This window comes from Melospiza melodia, chromosome 2, assembly GCF_035770615.1.
Source record: "Melospiza melodia melodia isolate bMelMel2 chromosome 2, bMelMel2.pri, whole genome shotgun sequence".
Taxonomy (NCBI): Eukaryota; Metazoa; Chordata; class Aves; order Passeriformes; family Passerellidae; genus Melospiza; species Melospiza melodia.
In genome coordinates this window covers 18,754,750-18,774,399 of record NC_086195.1, presented here as the reverse complement: position 1 = coordinate 18,774,399, position 19,650 = coordinate 18,754,750, and the positions used below count along the sequence as shown (strand labels likewise).

Sequence of the window (19,650 nt, the reverse complement as noted above, 5' to 3'; positions counted from 1 at the left end):
CCTAAAAAGGAGTATTTTTAGTCCAACCAGAAAACGCACTGAAACAATTAAACCTCATGAATATGAAACAATCACCGAGTCAATGGAATCTCAAGTGAAAGCCTGCTCTAGAATTTGATTGCACTAAATGTAATTCACAATCAGGGATTTGTTGATGAAGACAAGAAAACTCAGAGGAGAGCCCTGTGCAGTCAGGGGTCTGCAGCACACCAGAGGCACCAAGGTGTCTGTGCCCTGGTGCCATCTGACACAATCAAACTGATAGCAAGTTGCTGAACGACCACTGCTAAGAAATTAGAACAGGATCAGGCACTGGCAGCTGCCTCTAGTAAGGATCAAGTCTACTTCAATAAGATTAAACACAGACCAGCTGACTCTGCACTCCCATCCCCCAAAACAACTCCAATCTGTCACTGATGGCAACAATGCTGACACCAGACAAAGACAACACTGCTGGAGTAAACAGAAGGATTACCTAAATCTATATATAACTATGTCTTCACATACATTTATGGCACAGTCTGAGGAGACTGAACAAGGAAATGTTAAATTTTAAAGGCACTACTTTAAAAGCAAACCAAAACACAGAAGAAACATGAGTTTCACAATAGTTTTTAATGTGTGCCCTGAATGGAAATTAAACACATGCTCTTGGAAGAACATGTTTCACAATGCACTAAGCTGCTAGACAGCTAAATAATACTGAGTTTGGTACTTGCAGGAAAAAAAGAAAGGAAATAGCCTGTGTCAGTCTTCTAGATCAAACTCACACATCTGAACTTCACACTGAAATTTCTTTCTTGACTCCAGACACACCACAATGCTGAATTCAAGTCTGGTTTATTGCTTGATATGAGAGAGCATCTTTACCAAAAACACTTGAAAAACATTTTGCAGAACAACTTGCAGCCATGTTTGTGGCTGATTTTCTGGGAGGAAGTATAGTCAAGGCTATGAATTGACCTTTCAGTTAACTGGCAGGTCCAAAATTCAGTATTACCATAGACATGCAGAATTAAATAACAAGGTCTAATCCAGAGAAAATTAATTTCAGAAAGTAAATACACATTGTCTCCATGCTGCTAGTAAACTATGTGTGCTGCCTGACCAAGCATTTGGAAAGATATGTCTGGAAAAAGGGTCAAACTACAGGAGTTGGTGAAACATATTACAGTTTTTGGAAGGAAGGGTTGAAGAGTAACTTTGGAAATATAAGTTTACCTCTGACCTTCTGAATTTCTCATTGCTCACTTCAGCACTCTAGTAAATTAAATGAAATACACTTGAATCCATGATGGTGACTCCTATGCCCAGTATTAAAAACACAACAAAAAACATTGGGGACATATGCCAGAAGAAACCTGCAGATGTGCATCCATTGTACCTTCCACAAAATGGGAATGTTTGACTTCAAAAGCAGTTCTAGGATTTGGTGCTGGAGCACAAACCTGAGCACTCTTCTTTAAGAGAGACAGCCAGCATCCCACTTGTCAGAAAGTTAAGTTGTACTTAGCACTTGGGAGCTTTCTGTCTCCTCTCTGTCACTTCAAGGGGATAATTCCTACATTAAGTATTTCAGTGACTTGATGAAGACTTTACACCAAGGAGAGCCACCAGTCTAAAAGCCCCAGTCTGACAGCCTGCTCATCACAGAGGTCAGTACCTAATGCCAAGGGAAGGATGCAAAAGCAGAGAATGCAAATGTCTTCACATTCCCAGCATCAACTAGTGAGAAATGGAGAGATCAGAAAAATGCAGATGCTTCTCCAAAGCCAGCCAGCTGCTCTGCAATCTACCACCTCCACACCTCCTCCATCAGCATGCTGTACGTGATGCAATCTTCACAGTCTGGACACTTCTACATTTACCAGTGGCCAAAAATCCCAAAGAAATGACAACTGATGAATTTTAGAGTGATTCTGCCAACACTCTGTTCAGCAACCACATCACAAACTGCAGACCTTCTAGAAATCAAGGTATTCTGCAAGGCTCATACAAAGTGAGAACAGCAGCATTTGTTTCAGCATTTGAACAACCACAGAAAAACTGAGGCCCAGCACGCTCTTTGGAGACCTACATTCCTTTCTACAACTTCTGTGAACACAGAGCTGACTTTTAGAGCAACAACCACTACAGCAACTACAAATGAAATGAAACCCAGGAGATTCTTATCCAGCTAAATGTGAATGATAACACTCAGTGTTGTAACACCCATGTTAATTATTTCAGTAAAAATATCCATTCAGTATTTAGCCTTCATTTTTTAACTTTATCTCCATGATTTCAGTGTACCAGAGCAGTGATCTGACAAATTCAGACATGTGTCCTTGAAATACTGTGGGAAATTTCAATAGTCACATAAACAGCTTTGGGTACCTTGGAGGCCAGCAACAATTGTAATAATTCTAACGCTGATGAACAGCTGGATTGCTCTGCACTGGGTACTTCATAGGTTCCAGCACAAGTGTTTCTCAGTAGGATGCTATATCAACCTTCTCTATTTCTCTGAGCAACAGGGAAGTGCTATCACCCCTGTGCTAAAGGTCTAAATACACAGGAAATGGACACAAATTCCTAGAGCAGGAGGTGTTCTAGATTCTTTGGAATGAGCTTCACAGCAGATGACATCACATAGTGGCACAGGTGCTCACCCCTGTCACTGGAAAAGACAAGAAGGACAATGTTCCCTTGTATCCTCAGGGTTCAAGATGCATCATCCTTTGGGTATAAATGTCTAGCTTTTTTCTTCCTGGCAGGCATGTGGAAGACAAAGACTTGGGATATTTGTTTCTGAATTCTACCTACATTGAAAGCTTTTGTGGATCTAGTCACAACCAAGGCTGTGATAGAAGTCTGTACAGGCCACCCAAGTCTGAGATGGGTGGCCTAACAAACTCTGCCTGCCTCTCTCACTTGATTTTTAGCATCCAAGGAAATGAGTTTTGAAAAGACCCAGGCACATGGAAGTCTCTGAACTGCCATGCCAGCACCCACATTTCCCTAATGACAAAGGATGTGAACTCCATCTGGATGCTTCTGATAAAAGTGAGGCACAGTGAGAGATGCTGAAAAGCAAACGGTGCCTCTGAAGTCTTGGCACTAACAACACCCCACTAAAATTAGCCAGGGTAAATAACCTGTTTCCAAGCAAATCTGTCTGTACAGGGAATCTGCTTTATAACAGAGAGACCTAAAATGTGTTACACCCAAGGTACTTTGCTGCCATGCTCTGTTGCAGCTTCTGAGCAGATTTTGCACATCATGAGTGTAGAAAGAAGACATCATCATTACATCCATTTCTACCTTGCTCTCTGGCATTTGCTTTTCACTATTACTCCAGTGCTGGATACCCTGAAACTTTAAATATTCTTTCTAAAAAAAAGCTCCCCCAGTAGATACCAAAATAGCTTGTGTTAGAAAATACTTCATAATCCACAATGTCACTGGCCACTTACAAGGTTGAAAGTGTCACACTAAAGGCAGATGAATTCAGATTTATCAGCAGAGAACTGAGACACAGCTCTTCCCTAGGATCATTTAGAGATCCAGAAATTCTGCATGTGGCACCCAGATGGAACCAGTAATCAAGGAATTTTAGGGAAAAGGGAAAAGTGCATCAACTGTGAAAACAGACTGCCCAAGCTGAGTGATTAGCTTTTATGCCATTTTTCCCTAAAGCTGTGTCTGTCAGCATGGTCTCACCTGCTCTTTTCCACAGCAGCTGCAGCTGCTTTAACAGCCTTTCCTGCAAGGACAAAGAATGAAGAGGAGACTAGAGGAGCCACTCAGAGCAGCTGCAGATGCTAATGGAATAACCAAGCAGGCAAACCTGCCTCCAAAAAATTACCAGCACCAGTTCTGACTGTAAGCAGTCTGACTGTCTGCATCTTCCCACACCAAACTGTTCCCATATGAAGCAATCTTCTATAACAGCATTCTGAAAGGAACAAGACTGGGGAAAGATTCCTTGCTGCCTATGTGGCCTCAGCCCTGGGGCCCACCTGTCAGTTCTTTGCCAAAACTTTGCAGAGCCCAAGTGTGTCACAGCAGTACCATCAATTCTTGGAACCCTGATGGACACAAAACAGGCGCTGACACTCTGCATGATCTAAAGCTGAATTACCACATCTATTTTCTTTGTAAAGAGAAAGTTCCAGTGGCTGATCCATCAGAGAAAGGTACTGACCAGGGATCTTTCTGTAACCAATTAACTACCAAAACCAGGTATCAAATAGATCTCAGATTGTGAGGAACAAAGCTGCTGAGAGGAGCAATGACCGGTCTCTCCTGTTTTTATTCATGTATCCTCAAGACAAGTCCAGTCAGAAGGAATTTTACTGCATTACTGATTTACCAGGGAAGCAACAGTACAAGATTACCAGACTTCTCTTACTGAGTTAAGAATAACTTAGGGATAAGAGCTTCCTTATCCAAGCGAGAAAGAGTCGCTTGAACTCTGTGTTTGTTCAGCAAAGGTGCTGTCAATGAGATGCATTTTGGTCACAGGGATGACATCTAAGTTAACTGTTAAGCAAAAAGTCTATAAAGAACACTTAGATCAGATTGTTCAGTATTCTAGCATTTGAGACTTTTGCTTTCTTCCTGCTGAGGTCCTCAAAACCTCTTATAAAGATGAATAAGCTGAACTTCTCAACAAGCCCCCTAGTGTATGTACTGTCTCACTACAATAACAGGAACACATCAGGCAGACAAATAAAGGATGAAAACTTCAAACACAGGTTTCTGAGGTTTAATATGTATGCTCATATTAAGACAGCATTCTTCATATCCATCAAATTTAAGAGGAAGTAGAGATGTTCAACATCTTGGCATTCCTCTTAAAGCAACATCTACACTAAAGTCACACTGAATCACATGAGCTTCTTTTCCCACACTCCCAGCTATAAACCTGCTGTAACTCAAATAGCAGCACTCCACAGCGTGCTTAGATAAACTAAGATCAGTACAGCCACTGGCAGACAGGGAACTGGCATTCCAGGTCCCAGGGAACTGGCATTCCATGTGCCAGCTCCACCCAGCTGTCCTGGCTGCACCCATGGGAGCTGGGTCCACAGAAGGCCCAGATGCCACCTAGGAGTTGAAGCCTGCAGCATTCCTTAGCAGAAGACAAGAAGCCTGGCCTTGCTCTGGTACTTTCAGGAGTTGCCAACACTGTCAAACAGACTCAGCCTGAGGCACATACACATAGGAAAGACTTTATATATAATTTCTAGGTGCATGTATCAACTCCTCTGCAACTGTCCAGAGCACACAGCTCAGTTTCCTCAGCAGTACCTTGAGCTTTCCAATGTCTCTCTTCCATTACTTCCAGCAGCAGCAAGCCATAGGTTTCACAGAGCAAAGATACACATTCTCTTAAGCTCAAATTCTGACTTTACCATAGGATCCAAGGACATTTTCTTGACAATATTTTACAAATTAATATGCTTTGTATAAAGATAACCTTGTCTGTCATGAAAGATATCTAAAACTCTGCACAACTCTTGCTCTTCAGACTCTCTAATTTTGCAAGTAGAGATTAGTTTTCAATATTAAAGCAGTGAAAATTGGGGCACTTTTCCTTGTTTCTCTGGTAAGGGGCATTTTCTCAATTGTTGCCTTCTGGTACTGAATAACAGCCTCTGCTGGACACAGTGTGTGCACTTGAGAGGATTCTGCTGCTACACAGCAAAAGGTTCAGTCATGAGGATCAGAGATGTGGTACAAGAGTAACTTTCACATTTCTTTTTCAGTTCACAAAACAACATGTTTCAAAAGCATCTCTCAAGCACCCACACATATTGCAGAGAGCACTCTTATTTCACAGGCATTTCTCAGAAGCTTCAGCATCTCAGCCTCTACAGACTGTGGCTGAAGTTCATGCCAAACAAGCCTTTTTTGGTTTGTCAAAAAGTTTGTCAACAAGGGCTGTTAAAGGCAGGGAAGTTGAGCAGATATTTATAAATTCACCATCCACACTGCTTGGACAGTTTAGGGTAGTGAAGAAGAAAGAAAAAGAAACGGTGGGGAGTCTGTAGTTCCAAGAATTTGGGCTACAGTCTTATGATGAAAAAGGCAGATAAAAACCAGGGAAAAGCAATTACCAAAAATGAAGGAAAGAAGGAAAACATGGTGGCAAAGCCCCTGAATCAAAGTCTATTTTCCTAGAGGCATGCAAGCTTTAAACAAAACCAAAAGTTTCATGGATCTGGTACAATTCAAGCAAGTTACAAAACATGGAAAATTCCATTACTTCCTCTTCACAGAAGAGACAGTGGCAACTACCATCTTTCAGAGAAAAAAAAACCTGAGGGGAAAAGTCTGCAGATTGCAGTTTTGAAACAAACATCTTCATTCACCATTTCCGTTCATTTCTAAAAAAAATATTTTCCATCTAGCATAAAAAGAATTTAAGCTCAGACATTATTTTTGGGAAAAGCTGGAGGCTATGTGTGGGCAATAGGAACAGAGGCTTTGATGGAAAAAACTAGCTAGAGCATTAACAAATGATAGACTATTATCCTTCGGTAATGAACTGACATGATGGTACCTTCCCTTGCTTTTCTTTGCTTTTAAATAAAGGATTCTGTCTGTGTCCTGTTAACTACTACAGAATGGTTCTCAGTGTACTTGCAATGCTGTACTCACTCAATTTTAGCAGTGATTTTCTCTTATATGCAAAAGGAAACAAGGAAAAATTGTATAAGGACAAACTACATGTTTCAAAGGCTAAATTCAAAAGTCTAATAAATATGTGCAATTAGACAATTTACAGAACTGTTAGGGCTGTGAATCTTCCTTTCTTGATTTTTGCCCTTTTAATTCTTGCAAATGTAAAAAGGCAACTTACTGCATTCTATCCTTTACATCTAGGATGCCTGAGGAATCTGCCACCATACCTAGGTCTGACAGGTATGGTAACCCAGCAGAACAACTTCGTGCTTTTCAACTGCCAGAGGGAAAACTTAAATGCAACCATAAACATGACCAAGAGGCACAGTAGGTTTGGATCACCAGCTACAATGAAGAACCAGAACAACAGACTAGCCTGACAAGAAAACCCTCTAAAAAAGAGAATCACTATATAATTATGATTGCATATCAAGAAACAAATGTAGAGGAATTAAAACTGTCTATAAGGGTCTTAACCAAATGCCATTTATCTAAAACATGAGATAAGTTGGTAGTGTATTAGTATGTCTGAGTTCATACAGCCTCAGCCAAAATTTACTTCTCGCCATTCCAGGAACATGCAATTGACTACAATACCTGATACAAATACAAAAACTAGTAAGAAACTGATGTGCCTTCAAAGACAAAAAAAAAGATTGGTTTAAAAGAGGCTGGTTGTGAACTGCGTCATTGCAGAAGTGTTAAATAATGCAGCAAGTTTGCCAGTTTCAAAGCCCTTACTTTGCAAGTCAGCCAATCACTGCAAATGCCCACTGAGAAAACAAAACCAAAAATCCTACAGAGGTTAGAAATCCGCTTGTTCTTCAAGTTTGTGGCTGCTACAAAGAAATGAAATAAAACTTAAGCTTTCTTCTTTGGCTACTCTGACACAACATCTTTCATATCTGTAGAGCTTTTCTCTTTGCAATTAGCATTAAGGTTTGTATGCCACCATCTAGGCTCAAATGCCTTTCACAGAGCCACAGAATCATTAAGGTTGGAAAAGACCTCCAAGACTGAATCACCTCATTCCCACCTACCTCAGGCCTATTTAAGTCTTTCACAGTTAAAATTTGCAAGATCTTATCCTCTGATGTCATTTATGTGATCATTTATGTCCAGTAGGCTCTAGATCAGGTGAAGAGACTGATATCAGGTAGGACTCCTTTTAATCTATTTGATTATCCTTCTACATGCCTAAGAGACATCTGTGGATCAGGTGTGGGAACCAGCTGCATCTCACATGAAAAATCAGGACTCACTACACGTGTCCAAAATAGATGCATTAATGCTGTGTAGTATTTCCTAACTTGGACAGGTAGAAAATCACCAAACTAATGGAGGTCGTACTTCACAGAGATGGGTATCCCCTTCCCTAAGAGCCAAATTCCCGTTCCTATTTGCCCCTTTTATGCTCTGCTCCCTAGTGACTCCCAGCTCATTAAGCTGCCCGTAAGTGCGTATCCATCTCTTGCAAACTCTGCCTTTAGAAGAAGAGCAAGCTGTGTGTGTCTTCTCCCAGACGAATGAATATCAAGGTGCAGGGGTCAGAGGCTGTGAATTCCACCCGGAGCCCCTTATTGATGCCAGAGGAAGAACACATGAGACACAGCCTTCCCTTAATGTCCCATAACGACTGGCTTTTACTTTAACTGATTGTCAAGGTCCCTATTGGTATTCTACCGTGGCACACCCAAACAATCTCATTTGCTTTCAATGCTCTGTGAAACTCTTGCCTCACCCTTACAAACGTCTCTCTCAGAAGTGGAGGTGTAAATTTCAGGCATTACTGAGGTTAATGCTACCCAAGTTTCTCTATAAATCTGCTCCTAAGGACATGCAGTTTGGGATTAAAAGGAAAAGCCATTAGAGAGAAAATGCTCAAGTAACTGAGGGTTTCTTTTGCAGATGCATTATCTCAATCTTCTCAAGCACCAATACAGAATGTCAACTGTTAAACGTTATTAAAGACATAACATGATATAGCATCATTATGGATCACAGCTTAATGAACCTCTAAATTTAATTTTGTTCATAAACAGCAATCAGGAAAATTAATAAAACTACCTCTTAAAGTCAAGTACTACTGCCTTCAACATGGTCTCCATACCAGCTCATTTCCAAACCATTAGAGAAACAATGATTTTCCCCTCCTCCTGCTGCTTATGTTTCTTCTTTTGAGAAACTTTAACAGAATAAAAAATTTCTTCTATTTTCATTTTCCCTCACCATGGAAGAAAAGATGCACCACAAACAAGATAATACTGTGTTTTCAATTACTCACAAAATTAGCATTTAGAAAGCACCATTCACCCTAGATTTCTATGTCACTTTTAAATTTAATAATTTAATGTAAGTCAAGTACTTGTTTACTCTTTTCTGCTCTGAGGAATTATGATGCTTACTCAGCACTATCCTCACTTTATCAGGGAAGCTGCAGTAGTGAAAGACCAGAGCCTGCTTGAACTTGCATGAAGACCTGCAGCAGTGCCACTGAAGCACATGGAGCTGCACTCATCCAGAACTAGGTTACTACACAGCACAGAGCAGAGACCAAATCATTCCAAAAGGCTCTGAGTACTGCTGTGGTGAAAGGAACAAAAGTAAAATCTGTATTCTGAGTCACAAACTTCTTCCCAATTCACCTGCTCATCATAAAGAACAAATCATATTTTTAGCAAGCACAGCCAGTGAGGGGTCAGGAAGAGACTAAATAGCTACACCAAGGTCATACAGGAGAACATCTCTAAGCCCTGATTTCCCAATTTCCAGGATAACACCTTCAATCACTCACATACCTTTAAATACCACTAATCATACTGGTAAAAAAAAAATCCAAAGAAAATGTTCTGCATTCCCAGAAGTAGCCCAGTGTCTTAAAGCACCATGTATCTCATCAAAGGAACATTTCAACAGAGAACACCATGCTGATTCTGCAAAAGCACAATGAGAGAGGGATTCATATCAGGCACTACCACAGAATTCCTTAACTCACTTTGCTAACTAGATCAACTGTGCATCACATTGACGAGAAGTGTAAAGTTAAGCTGAGTTATCAGCTCACCCTCTGATACCTGCTGATCAAAGAACTTAAAATACTTTTTATTTCCCTTTCAATCATTGCCTTTATTATACATTTTAGAATGTTTTCTCTTTCAGAGAAGCAGAAAAAGCTCTAATAAACATTCATTGCACATTTTCTACTGGAGTCATGTGAGAAAAGTTATTTTTATTATTCTGCTTTCTTAAAAGAGATAATTTTTTCTGCAACATCTGCATATGAGTAAAGTATCAATAAAGTACAGAATAATCCTTTATTCTTTTAAGGATTTCACAGAAACAAAGATGACCAATACCTCTGAGGATCAAGACCTGAGAAAAATCTTAAGACTTACATTCCCTACCAAAGGACTTGGGTCCAGATCAAGATGCTCAACAAAGAGAAACTTGTGGTATAGTACAGAATGAAGAGGATGCAGGGGGAGGAGAAAAGGGTAATGAAATTTTACTGCCAGGTTAGCCAAAAAATAACAAACAAAATGGCTGCTCCATGTTATAAAATACATTGAGGGTTACTCTAGGGTTCAGTGATGTATTCAAGCACTTCCTGTGGGTTCCCCCCTCAGACATACAGCACATTAACTAGATTCACATAAACATTCTGGAGCTTTTTTCCTCAGCACTAAAGATAAATTACTGTCTTCTGGACAAAAATATTATTTTCCTCTTCGCAGTCATAATTTTTTTTCTCTCTCACCAAAAACTTCCAAACATTTTCTGACACTTACTTCTAATGAATGGTACTTAAGTGTACCCATCAGTTCTGCCTATTTCAGTCAGCTGACTTCCTCACTTGCAGTGCCTGTTTCTGTGAATTCTTACACAACCTGTAAATGTTGAAGCCACCCAGCACTCAATGTTATGGCCACCAAACACCACAAAACACATATTGCAGTGAGATGCCACAGCTTGTCTGCGTTATCCCGGTTAGTGCCCCAGGTCTGCCGAACACCTCTCCCTCCCCCTCCCTTGCCCCTGCTGAGTGCTGTCTGTCAGTCCTGGCATTCCAGAGTGATTGACAGAGTTCAAAAGATGCCTTTCAGCCCTGGGGGCCATTGGACCATCCAGGCGTCATTTGTCCTCTGAGACTTCCTCCCATACCTGGTTGGTGGGATCCCTACCCCTTCCCTCTCCCCGGGGTTAAAAGGAACAACAACCACGTGGTTCGGGGGCGTTCTGTTAGAGCTGTTATGGGATTCAGAGGCCTGTGGGCCAGGAATAAAGCTCTGGATCGAAACCCTCCAGCAGAACCCGACTCCTTTCCTTCACCTCACCTTAAAGCTTCTCCACCAGAGGTAAACCTGAGCTCCTGCATGCCTGGACTTGTCCCAAGCACCCAGCTACAGCATCCAGCCAGCAAAAGGTGTCTCTGGGGTGAAACCACCACAGCTGCCGCCTTGGTCAAGCAGCAAGGGCCAGACAAGCCTAGGCATGTCCCATCCGTTTATATTGGTAATAATTCCAATAAACACAGAACAAGCATGGACTTACGCAGCTCTTCTCGGTGCCTCTCTGTCTCTGCAAAAAACTGACGAAGCTCCTCTGTGATCTCCATGTTACTCAAGTCATATTCTATCTCTCCTTCAGACTCAGAGTCTTCCTCCATTTCAGAGTCCATTTCAGCATCCTCTTCCATTTCGGAGTCCTCATCGGCATCCTCCCTCTCCTGGTAGGCACCTGCGTACTGCTGAGCTCCCCCATGACACGGAGCTCTGACATCTGGTCTGTAGCTGGAAGAATAGTGTTGGATATGTGGGAGATCATTCCCGTGCCAATCTGAGTAGTGGCTGCCTGGAGAGGCTGCAGCAGGATGCCAGGGATGCCATGGCAGGCAGTACAAGGACTCCATGGCTCTCCTGTAGGCTTTCTGGTGCCTGTGCATCCAGTGCATGGCTGAGTCATAGTGTCTCCAGTACCTGGCGTACACCTTGTGAGAGTACCACGGCTCCGTGTCCTCCTGCAGCCAGAGCACACAGGGAGAGGGAAAGAACACAGACAATCAAACACACACCACAGCAATCATGCTTCCCCCCAAAAAGAAGGTATAAGAGAGAGAGAAATGAGGGGAGCAACTAAATGCAAGCACAATGCTGCCTTTTAATCTTTAGTCATCCTTTAGCTATGATAGAACACAGAGATTTGAAAAACAACGTGTGTGAGCACAGTGCACTTGCACCACACCTCATTACTCCTACAAGAGACTCCTTTGGCATCAACTATCACTGAAGAACTGGAAACAGAGAAGTTGTAGTGTCCAGAAGGTATTTTCCAAGTGCTCATGCTACTACAGTAAGAAACAGTCTTTTTTAGGAAGTATGCCATGTGGATATAGTCCACAATTCCTTAGACACTCACATGAGTTTTAAGAATTGAGTAATTCCAAGGTGTAGATATTACATCCTATTAATTTCCAACTCCACAGACAGAAAACACAAGAGATTAAGATTCCTCTGCATTAAACAAATGCATTCATTTTGACAGTAACATATTTCCTCCAGTAATGTATTTCCTCCATCTTCCTGCCAAAGTTTCTCAGAAAAGGTCAAACAGCAATTCAGACAAGTTCGTATTTCCACCGTGGCCACAATCAAAAACGAGACTGTATTTAGCCAAATGCAAGCTGCCAGTAAATCTCCCTTTTGTATCCATCACCAACCAAAACATGAAAAGAGGCAATAAAGTGCCACTGAAAAAGTACAGAGAAAAACAGTTCTATACAAAGAAACATAGTATAACACACCTTCTCCTGTCTTCCAGCTAATCTTAGTTTTTCTTGAAGAAGTTTCATGCTGTTCAGATTTCACCAGCAACTACAAAGCCCCACAGTCCCTATAGCCTTAAGCTCCCTTCATACAAGCCACTTCATCTCCCACCTCATCTTGCCCTCAAAAAGCAGAATAGAGGATCTTAAAAAAACAAAGCTATAAACTACACTAGAGCCTAGATCAAGTAAACTAAAAAACAAATATTTTCTCCCTTTCCCTCATGTCTTAACTTCCATAGAAAATACTTTATCTGGAGTAAAACAGAATGCCTCTACTTTAAATAGGAAAATTTTAATTAAGCCATGTTCTGGCAAATACTCAAAACTATGGCAAAACTAGCTGATGTTTTCAGAGACGAATGTGACATTTACAGTCCTTTATTAAGGTGGTTTTTTCTCCTTTTGTTTGTCCTTTTAAGGACATACAGGACAAAAACCTTTAAGTCTGTTTTCTTGATCTACCCTGGCATCATTTGGTCCCTTTAAAAAATGATTCTGTGGTGAAAAGAAATCCCAAGGCAAAACCAGAAAACTCAAACCTAAAAAAATACTTTCCATTTAACACTATCCAGAGAGGTTCACTTAGTTTACTTACACTTGTTTTCACTTTCTGGTTCTAAGACAATAAAGCAAATACTAGTGAGTTTGGAATAAAATTTGCAACTCTCATGCTGCCTTTTTTTCTGGAAAATTTAGCCTATTACTCCATAAGAGATCAATGCTATATCTTTTTTAGGTCATTCCTAAGTGCTCTCAGAAACAAAATATCTTCAGCTAACAGAGTACATGAAGAAAACCTCCACAAATTTGCATTCCTTAAGGTATTCCTGATCAAAAACTGCACCCTATTTGTGAAGGGCTGTGTACCTCAGCTATGTGATTTAAAAGCGCAGTCAACTTATCTTTCCTGAAAAGAAAGAATTCATGGAGACGAAACTTCACTGCTATTCTCCTCTTGGTCTAACACTGCACTGCTCCAAGACCATGCACTTGGAGCTCCCAAAATGCAGCATTCCCAGGATGAGTGGGTAGAAGGAAAGCATCTGCCTTCCATATGGAATTTCTTCATCCTTAATCATCCAACTACCTAACAGCTAGGATGAACAATGCTTTATTTACTGTTTCCCTTTGCTTAAGAATGTCATACTGACTCCTCATCCTTCAGCAGACAGATGAGAATGTCCTATTATCAAACCTGATACATTAACAAGTTACTTTTAAAACATTTTGCTTATTTTTTTCCTTAAATATTAAAATACTTTAAAATCCAGTTTTGAAAGACCATGATGCTTGACAAAAGCAGGTATCTCCTACATTCTATATATCTGCAAAAAAGACAATATATTCTTTTAAAGCTCAAAAATTATCTCCAGTTCTTATAAAATGTTTCTAAAAAGGAACTTGATGACTTTACTGAAAGCTCTGGAATCAAGCTGGTTGATTTGTCTGGCTGACTAGCTCTGGTTGTTAATTTAGGGGAAAGGAAGACAAAAAGCCAGTTCATACAGATGGAACTGTGATGCTGGTGCTTGTCCAACTACTTTTTGTGAGGGTTGTTTTGTTGAAAGCGACCCTTGAAAACCTCCTTACATTTGAATTTTAAAAATACATCTGTTAAAAAAGAAATTACAGAAATGTTTTACATTTGGGTGGAAATGGAAAGGAACACTTTTAGTCTCACTTAATTCTGTGTCTGTGCTTTTTCAGCTGTGGAATAAATGGAAATAAGAGATTTCCTCAAGGAAACAAAAGCTATAAATCCAAGGCAAATGATCAGAGTCCTCTGTTATTCTCCTGTTATTTCTCTGGAGTCTTCCCAGGAGTAGACAAATCACTCATTGTTGTAATCTGAATTCTATTTTCAAAGCAATTTAGCGACTTTTACATCTAATTTTTACATGTCTGCACTCACAGTTCAATGAGAGTGTTTATATGCATGTTATATATAAAATGTGACTAAGCTATTCCATAGAAACCTGTGAAGACCTCTTACCATCTCTTGTGGAGTTTGTTCTGGTGATGATCAAGGTGAACTAGAAAAGAAAAGAGTAGCTTTTTAATTCATAAAAATATATGTATTAAGGTGGTCACAGGCACTGAATAGATTTTTGTTATATTTGAGCACTATGACCTATAGCTGTTAAGTATCCCATCCCTGTTGGGGCAAGTTGAAGTCTCTTACTGATAGATCTTGATTAGCAGCAATAAAAATCCCATTCCTTAAAATTCTCCCCTACAGTGAGAAAGTTAAAATAGAGCCTTCTACAAAATGCAGCCTGAAATGCTGGAACTGAACATTTCTCCCCTTGCTCTTCTCTTTTTTCCTGCTTCCTCAAACCTTTATTCTCCAAATTAATGCCTAACAAAAATCATCAACTTAAAGGAAACAAATTGTTTTCACTTTTTAGCTGTGTCTGCACAGGAACTTGCATAAAAAAAAGCAATTGCCATAAAATGATTAAACCCATCCTGATTCCACTTATGCAGTGAGGTTTCTGTTTAACCTGTGGTGGACTTTAAACCACATACTGTCTTTTCTTTCTCTTTGCCTCCCTTTTTTTTTTCCCTCCCTCCAGCATCTGATCCTGCCTGCCATGAAGAAAACACAGGTCACTTCAAGTTGCAACCACAATTTTTAAATGTGAGGAAAAGGCATAAGGAAGAGGGGCAACCAGACAGGAAAAAAAAAATAAAAGAAAAAAATGGTTGTGAGGGTAGAAAGGGAGAACAAGAGCTCTATAACCACCAGGCAGGATGTATAATCATCAACCAATAAAAACCAATATCCAGGGTGGTTTACCAGTACGTATCACTGAGAAATATTCTTAGTCTCCTCTTATCTGACAATTATTTTATTACACTAATAGGTTAGCTGCTTCATTCACATATTTCTCCTGACATTCTCACCCTCAGCCTGAACTTTATTTAACTGCCAGTGAAAGGTAACAGAAATAAGAGTACACTAAACTACCTATTGCTACTCTTAAGATATGGTCAAATGCTATTCCCAGAAACACTGGAATATAGCCAAGACAGCACTTAAAACCGCTGTAGATTCATAGCAGGATAAAGCCAGGGTTTTCCAAAATGCAGATGAACACAGTACAGTTGTGTTCTGCCTCATATTTAACAATACTCATTAAAGAGCAACTTTTTGTCACTTAAGACAAGCCATACTGCATGAAAGGAGAATGGAATGGCCAAACAAAATGCAAATCATGCAGCAACTACAACAGCAAATGATGGTCCTTTTGGATGTGTCCAAAGGCCACACTAAGCTCAAAGCCCTGGTAACACCACAACCCCATGTCTGCAAGAAGCTCTACACACAGGAGCAGTCCCATTGCAGTTGATGGAAACACTCATGCCAGCAAAGGCTGCAGATTCAGGCATAAGGCAACTAAAGCAGGCTGGATTCTCTCCTGCCTGCTTGGAGGAAGAAGGAAACCCAGCTCTGAGATCACTGCAAAACACTGCAGTGACCTAGCACCCAAAACCCATGCACAGATAGAAGATTGCTGTGCCATCCCTCTTTGTGCATTTCAAATGTCTCATTTACAACCACTGCCTTCTTCAGAACTTTCATCTCCACTCTCATGATGTACACATATACTTTTTGTCTCTTCCCCATATATATCTTTCCCAGATACATCTGGATACTGTCAAGGTTGCCATAAAGTCTTTTTCTCATACTTAAAAACCTAAGCTCATGATATCCAATTCTTTCATTTTCTACTACAGAAAAGTAGGTTTGTTTAATTTTCATGTTCACTCTAATTCCTACATGACAAAAATGTCTTTGAAACAGTTTCAGAATAAACAGAAATCAGGATTGATCTCAATGTGAATAATTTTTAAAGCAGTAATTGGTAAAGTCTGATACTTTATTATTAACACAAAACATGTACCTATGTTTCTGAAAGGGAAGGAGAGGAAAAACCCTGGCAAAACCAATCCAACAACTATATTAGTTTACCAAATATGAAAAACCTGTTTTGCCAAACATAGAAACATTAATTATTTTCATAAATTATTTATGAAACATTAGACTACAAATATAAAGCAGAACACAAAAATGCTGCAAGCAAGGAAACGAAATTTAAAAGTGAGTTTGTTTTGTTTTCAGTTGAATTACTCTTCCAAAACAAACTACATCAAATTTGAAACATGACAAGCAGCAGAAAAATAAATGTAATAGTTCTACTTCTATAATTTATACTTCAAAAAATGAAATATGTAGCCACTGAATATATGAAACTCATGACCAAACGTACAATTTAAAATGGGAAAGAGATTTGTTTGCTTATACTGATCATTAATGATGGACATTTTTTCCAGTTTCTTGTCTCAGTTTTAAAACATTCCTCCACTGATAATGAACCAGGGATGTACTCCCTTTCATCAAACCATATCTGTCCCCCTTACCAGCTTGAGGCAGGTGAGCATTAGAAAAAATAAATAAATCCCATCAAAGCAATGACAGCATTTAACTCCCTTGGAGTCAACAGAAATGGAGACAATGTCTGTAATACCTTAAACTCAAATTCAATGCACTGGGGTTTATAACTTGGTAAGTAAATCCCACTCTGGGACCACTGTGGGACTAGTGGTGTGTGGGATACACTGTGGCCACATAAAGGAAACAGGGACAACTCCCAAGCCCAGTGCAGACCAGTGAGGGTTCCACTATTCACAATATCCATCGACACAAGATTAACTAACCTACTGCATGATACTATGGTAAAAGCATAGTATGTTATAAAAGGAAGGTGGAATTTCAATAAATTCAGCAGGTTTCAACAAAACACATTTTTACAAAACTTTCATGAAAAAGCCAACTACATTTGAATTGGAAATGACCCTAACAACAGAGAGCTGACCAGCCCCTCTGCCCACTGCTGCTTTTGTCCCTGCTGTGAAAACTGTCTTCAGTCAGGCCAGAGCTGCCCTAACTCAGGATTGTTTCTGGCAATGGTTAGTAGGAGATACTCAGTAAAATGTGACGCTAACATAAAGGAATTACTTTTCCAGGTACATTTCTCCTGATTTCAGCAAGTGGTAGTTCAGAAACTTTTATTTTTTTATCCCAAAACTGGTTTTGGCATTTAAAGGCAAAACCCCCATGAGTAACAGGTGTTTCCAATAAATCCCCTGGCAGTAAACTTCACAGTTTAAGGGATCAAACATAATTTTGTGCTGTGTATTTTGAACTCACTTTAGTACATACTAGCTAAAAATATGTGAACATAACAACATCAATAGCGTGCATCCTCCCATGAACATTATTTCATTTTATATTTCTGATGCAGAATTACCACCAGAAGAGGGAAATGTCTGAAAAGTGGTCTGACATTCTGTGCTTCAGATTAACGCTGCGCATTGCTGTGACGTTAACTTTAATACCAAAGTGCCCTAGTTACAGTCACGAAGAAACACAAGCCTGTGATTGCTGGGACAGCTGGCAGCAAAAGTTATTTCTCTTCCAGAGAAGGGGTAAAAATTCCCAACACTTTACCCTGCGTTCTGGTTTGCCAATGGCTGTAAATACAAGACTTGTCCAGAACTTAGGATACAGTTACAGCCCCTTCTCATCCCCTTCTCATCCCAACAGGAATGCTATGAACACCCACCTATCACTATGATGTTCACATCAATGTCCTTAAAACAACAGCAGCAACTCCTGTGAATGGAAGGGAAACAAATTAGCATAAAGCAAAATAATGTCCTCAAACTTTAGCATATGTATTACAGATCTTTTGGCCCTATCAGAAGTTGAGGCAGTGTAATCCACTATGGGTCCCCAAAAGAGGGTCTTTATTCTCTGAGCTTCAGGACATAAACCCAAAAGCTATTTTGGCCAAAAATCAGAGGGAAGAAATAAATTGTGAAAGCTGTACAATTATCAGTAGCCCAGTTAGCTTAAGTTTTATATCTATATCTGGTCAATTAAGTCATAAACAAGGAACAGGATGGCACTTCTCCAGTGCAGCTTTTGAAGTAAGTAATTTCCTGGTCTCACAGACCTCGTGCCCCGACTCTGGCAAGTGACTGAAAGGCTGGAGCAGGGTGAGCAGCCCGTGCTAGCAGGGCACACAATTACACCAAGGGCTGCCAGGAGCACGGGCCCTGTGCCCCGGCTGCCCCAGCGCACGGAGCGCCGCTCTGCCCGAGCTCGCTCATCGCCGCCTCAGGCCCCGGGCCGATAAACTGCACACAAACGCCAAAGCCCCGCGCCCGTACGGTACCACAACCACCGCCTGGGCCACAATCCCCGGCCTTGGCCCCTCCAGGCGCCCGGGCTCCCACATCGCCTTCCTGAGCCCTTCGTTTTCCCGCTTCCGCCGCCGTTTCGCCCCGGCTGCCACGGCCCTCAGCCCGGTCCCCTTCCCGGGCGGGAGGCCGCAGCCTGCGCGGGGGCACCGCCGTCCCCGCAACCCACCCGGGCAGCGCGGGGCTCCGGCGGGCACGGAGAGCCGGGCACGGTCTCCTCCAGCGCTCCCTCGCTCCGTTCCGGCGGGGCCCAGCGCGGCTTCCCCCGCCGCTTCCGCCGGCGCTCCCCGGGCCCGCGGCGCCATCTCGTGGTGCTGTGGGGAGGCGCGGCCGGGGCCCCGCTCCCCACAGCCGCCCCTGGAGCTGCCGGCCCACAGAATTACACGATCAGTTGGTTTGGGAAACATCTGCGACATCATCCAGTTCAACCTATGACCGAAAAACTAAACCATGGCACTGAGTGCCACGTCCAGTCTTTCCTTAGCCACCTCCCTGGGCAGTTTATTCCAATGTCTAATCCCCTTTTTGTGAAAAACTTTGTCTTAATGTCCAATCTAAATCTCTGCTGGCACAGCTTAACATTATTTCTTCTCATCCTGTCACTTGCAATCCCCGAAGAGAGACCAAGAAGAGACCTCACCATAGCCTCCTTTCAGGGACTTGTAGTGAGTGATAAGGTCGCCCCTGAGCCTCCTTTTCTCCAGGCTAAACAGGAGAAAACAGGCTAAACACCCCCAGCTCCCCCAGCTGCTCCTCACACGCCTTGTGCTCCAGACCCTTCACCAGCTTCATTTCCCTTCTCTAGCAAGTTCTGAGTTCCTGCTGTCCCACCTGACCCCTGGTCACCATCTCCAGTTCCAGAGCACACACACAGTGCTCACCAA

General features: G+C 41.3%; 1 protein-coding gene across 2 annotated transcripts in view; it reads right to left on the bottom strand.

The window, feature by feature from the left end:
* The window catches only part of GEMIN8 (gem nuclear organelle associated protein 8), a 35,351-nt gene extending 16,320 nt beyond the window's left edge, over window positions 1-19,031 (bottom strand). Inside the window, exons 1-4 of one of the 2 annotated variants that reach the window (XM_063183227.1) lie at window positions 18,936-19,031; window positions 18,127-18,176; window positions 14,490-14,529; window positions 11,224-11,689 (exon numbers count right to left, since the gene is read on the bottom strand). In XM_063183227.1, the coding sequence (XP_063039297.1) occupies window positions 11,224-11,689; window positions 14,490-14,492 (469 nt within the window). In that variant the 5' untranslated portion in view covers window positions 14,493-14,529; window positions 18,127-18,176; window positions 18,936-19,031. Of the gene's footprint in view, window positions 1-11,223; window positions 11,690-14,489; window positions 14,530-18,126; window positions 18,177-18,741; window positions 18,814-18,935 lie in introns of those variants that run through there. The other variant, XM_063183220.1, reaches the window with a different exon arrangement.
* Window positions 19,032-19,650: the final 619 nt, after the last annotated feature.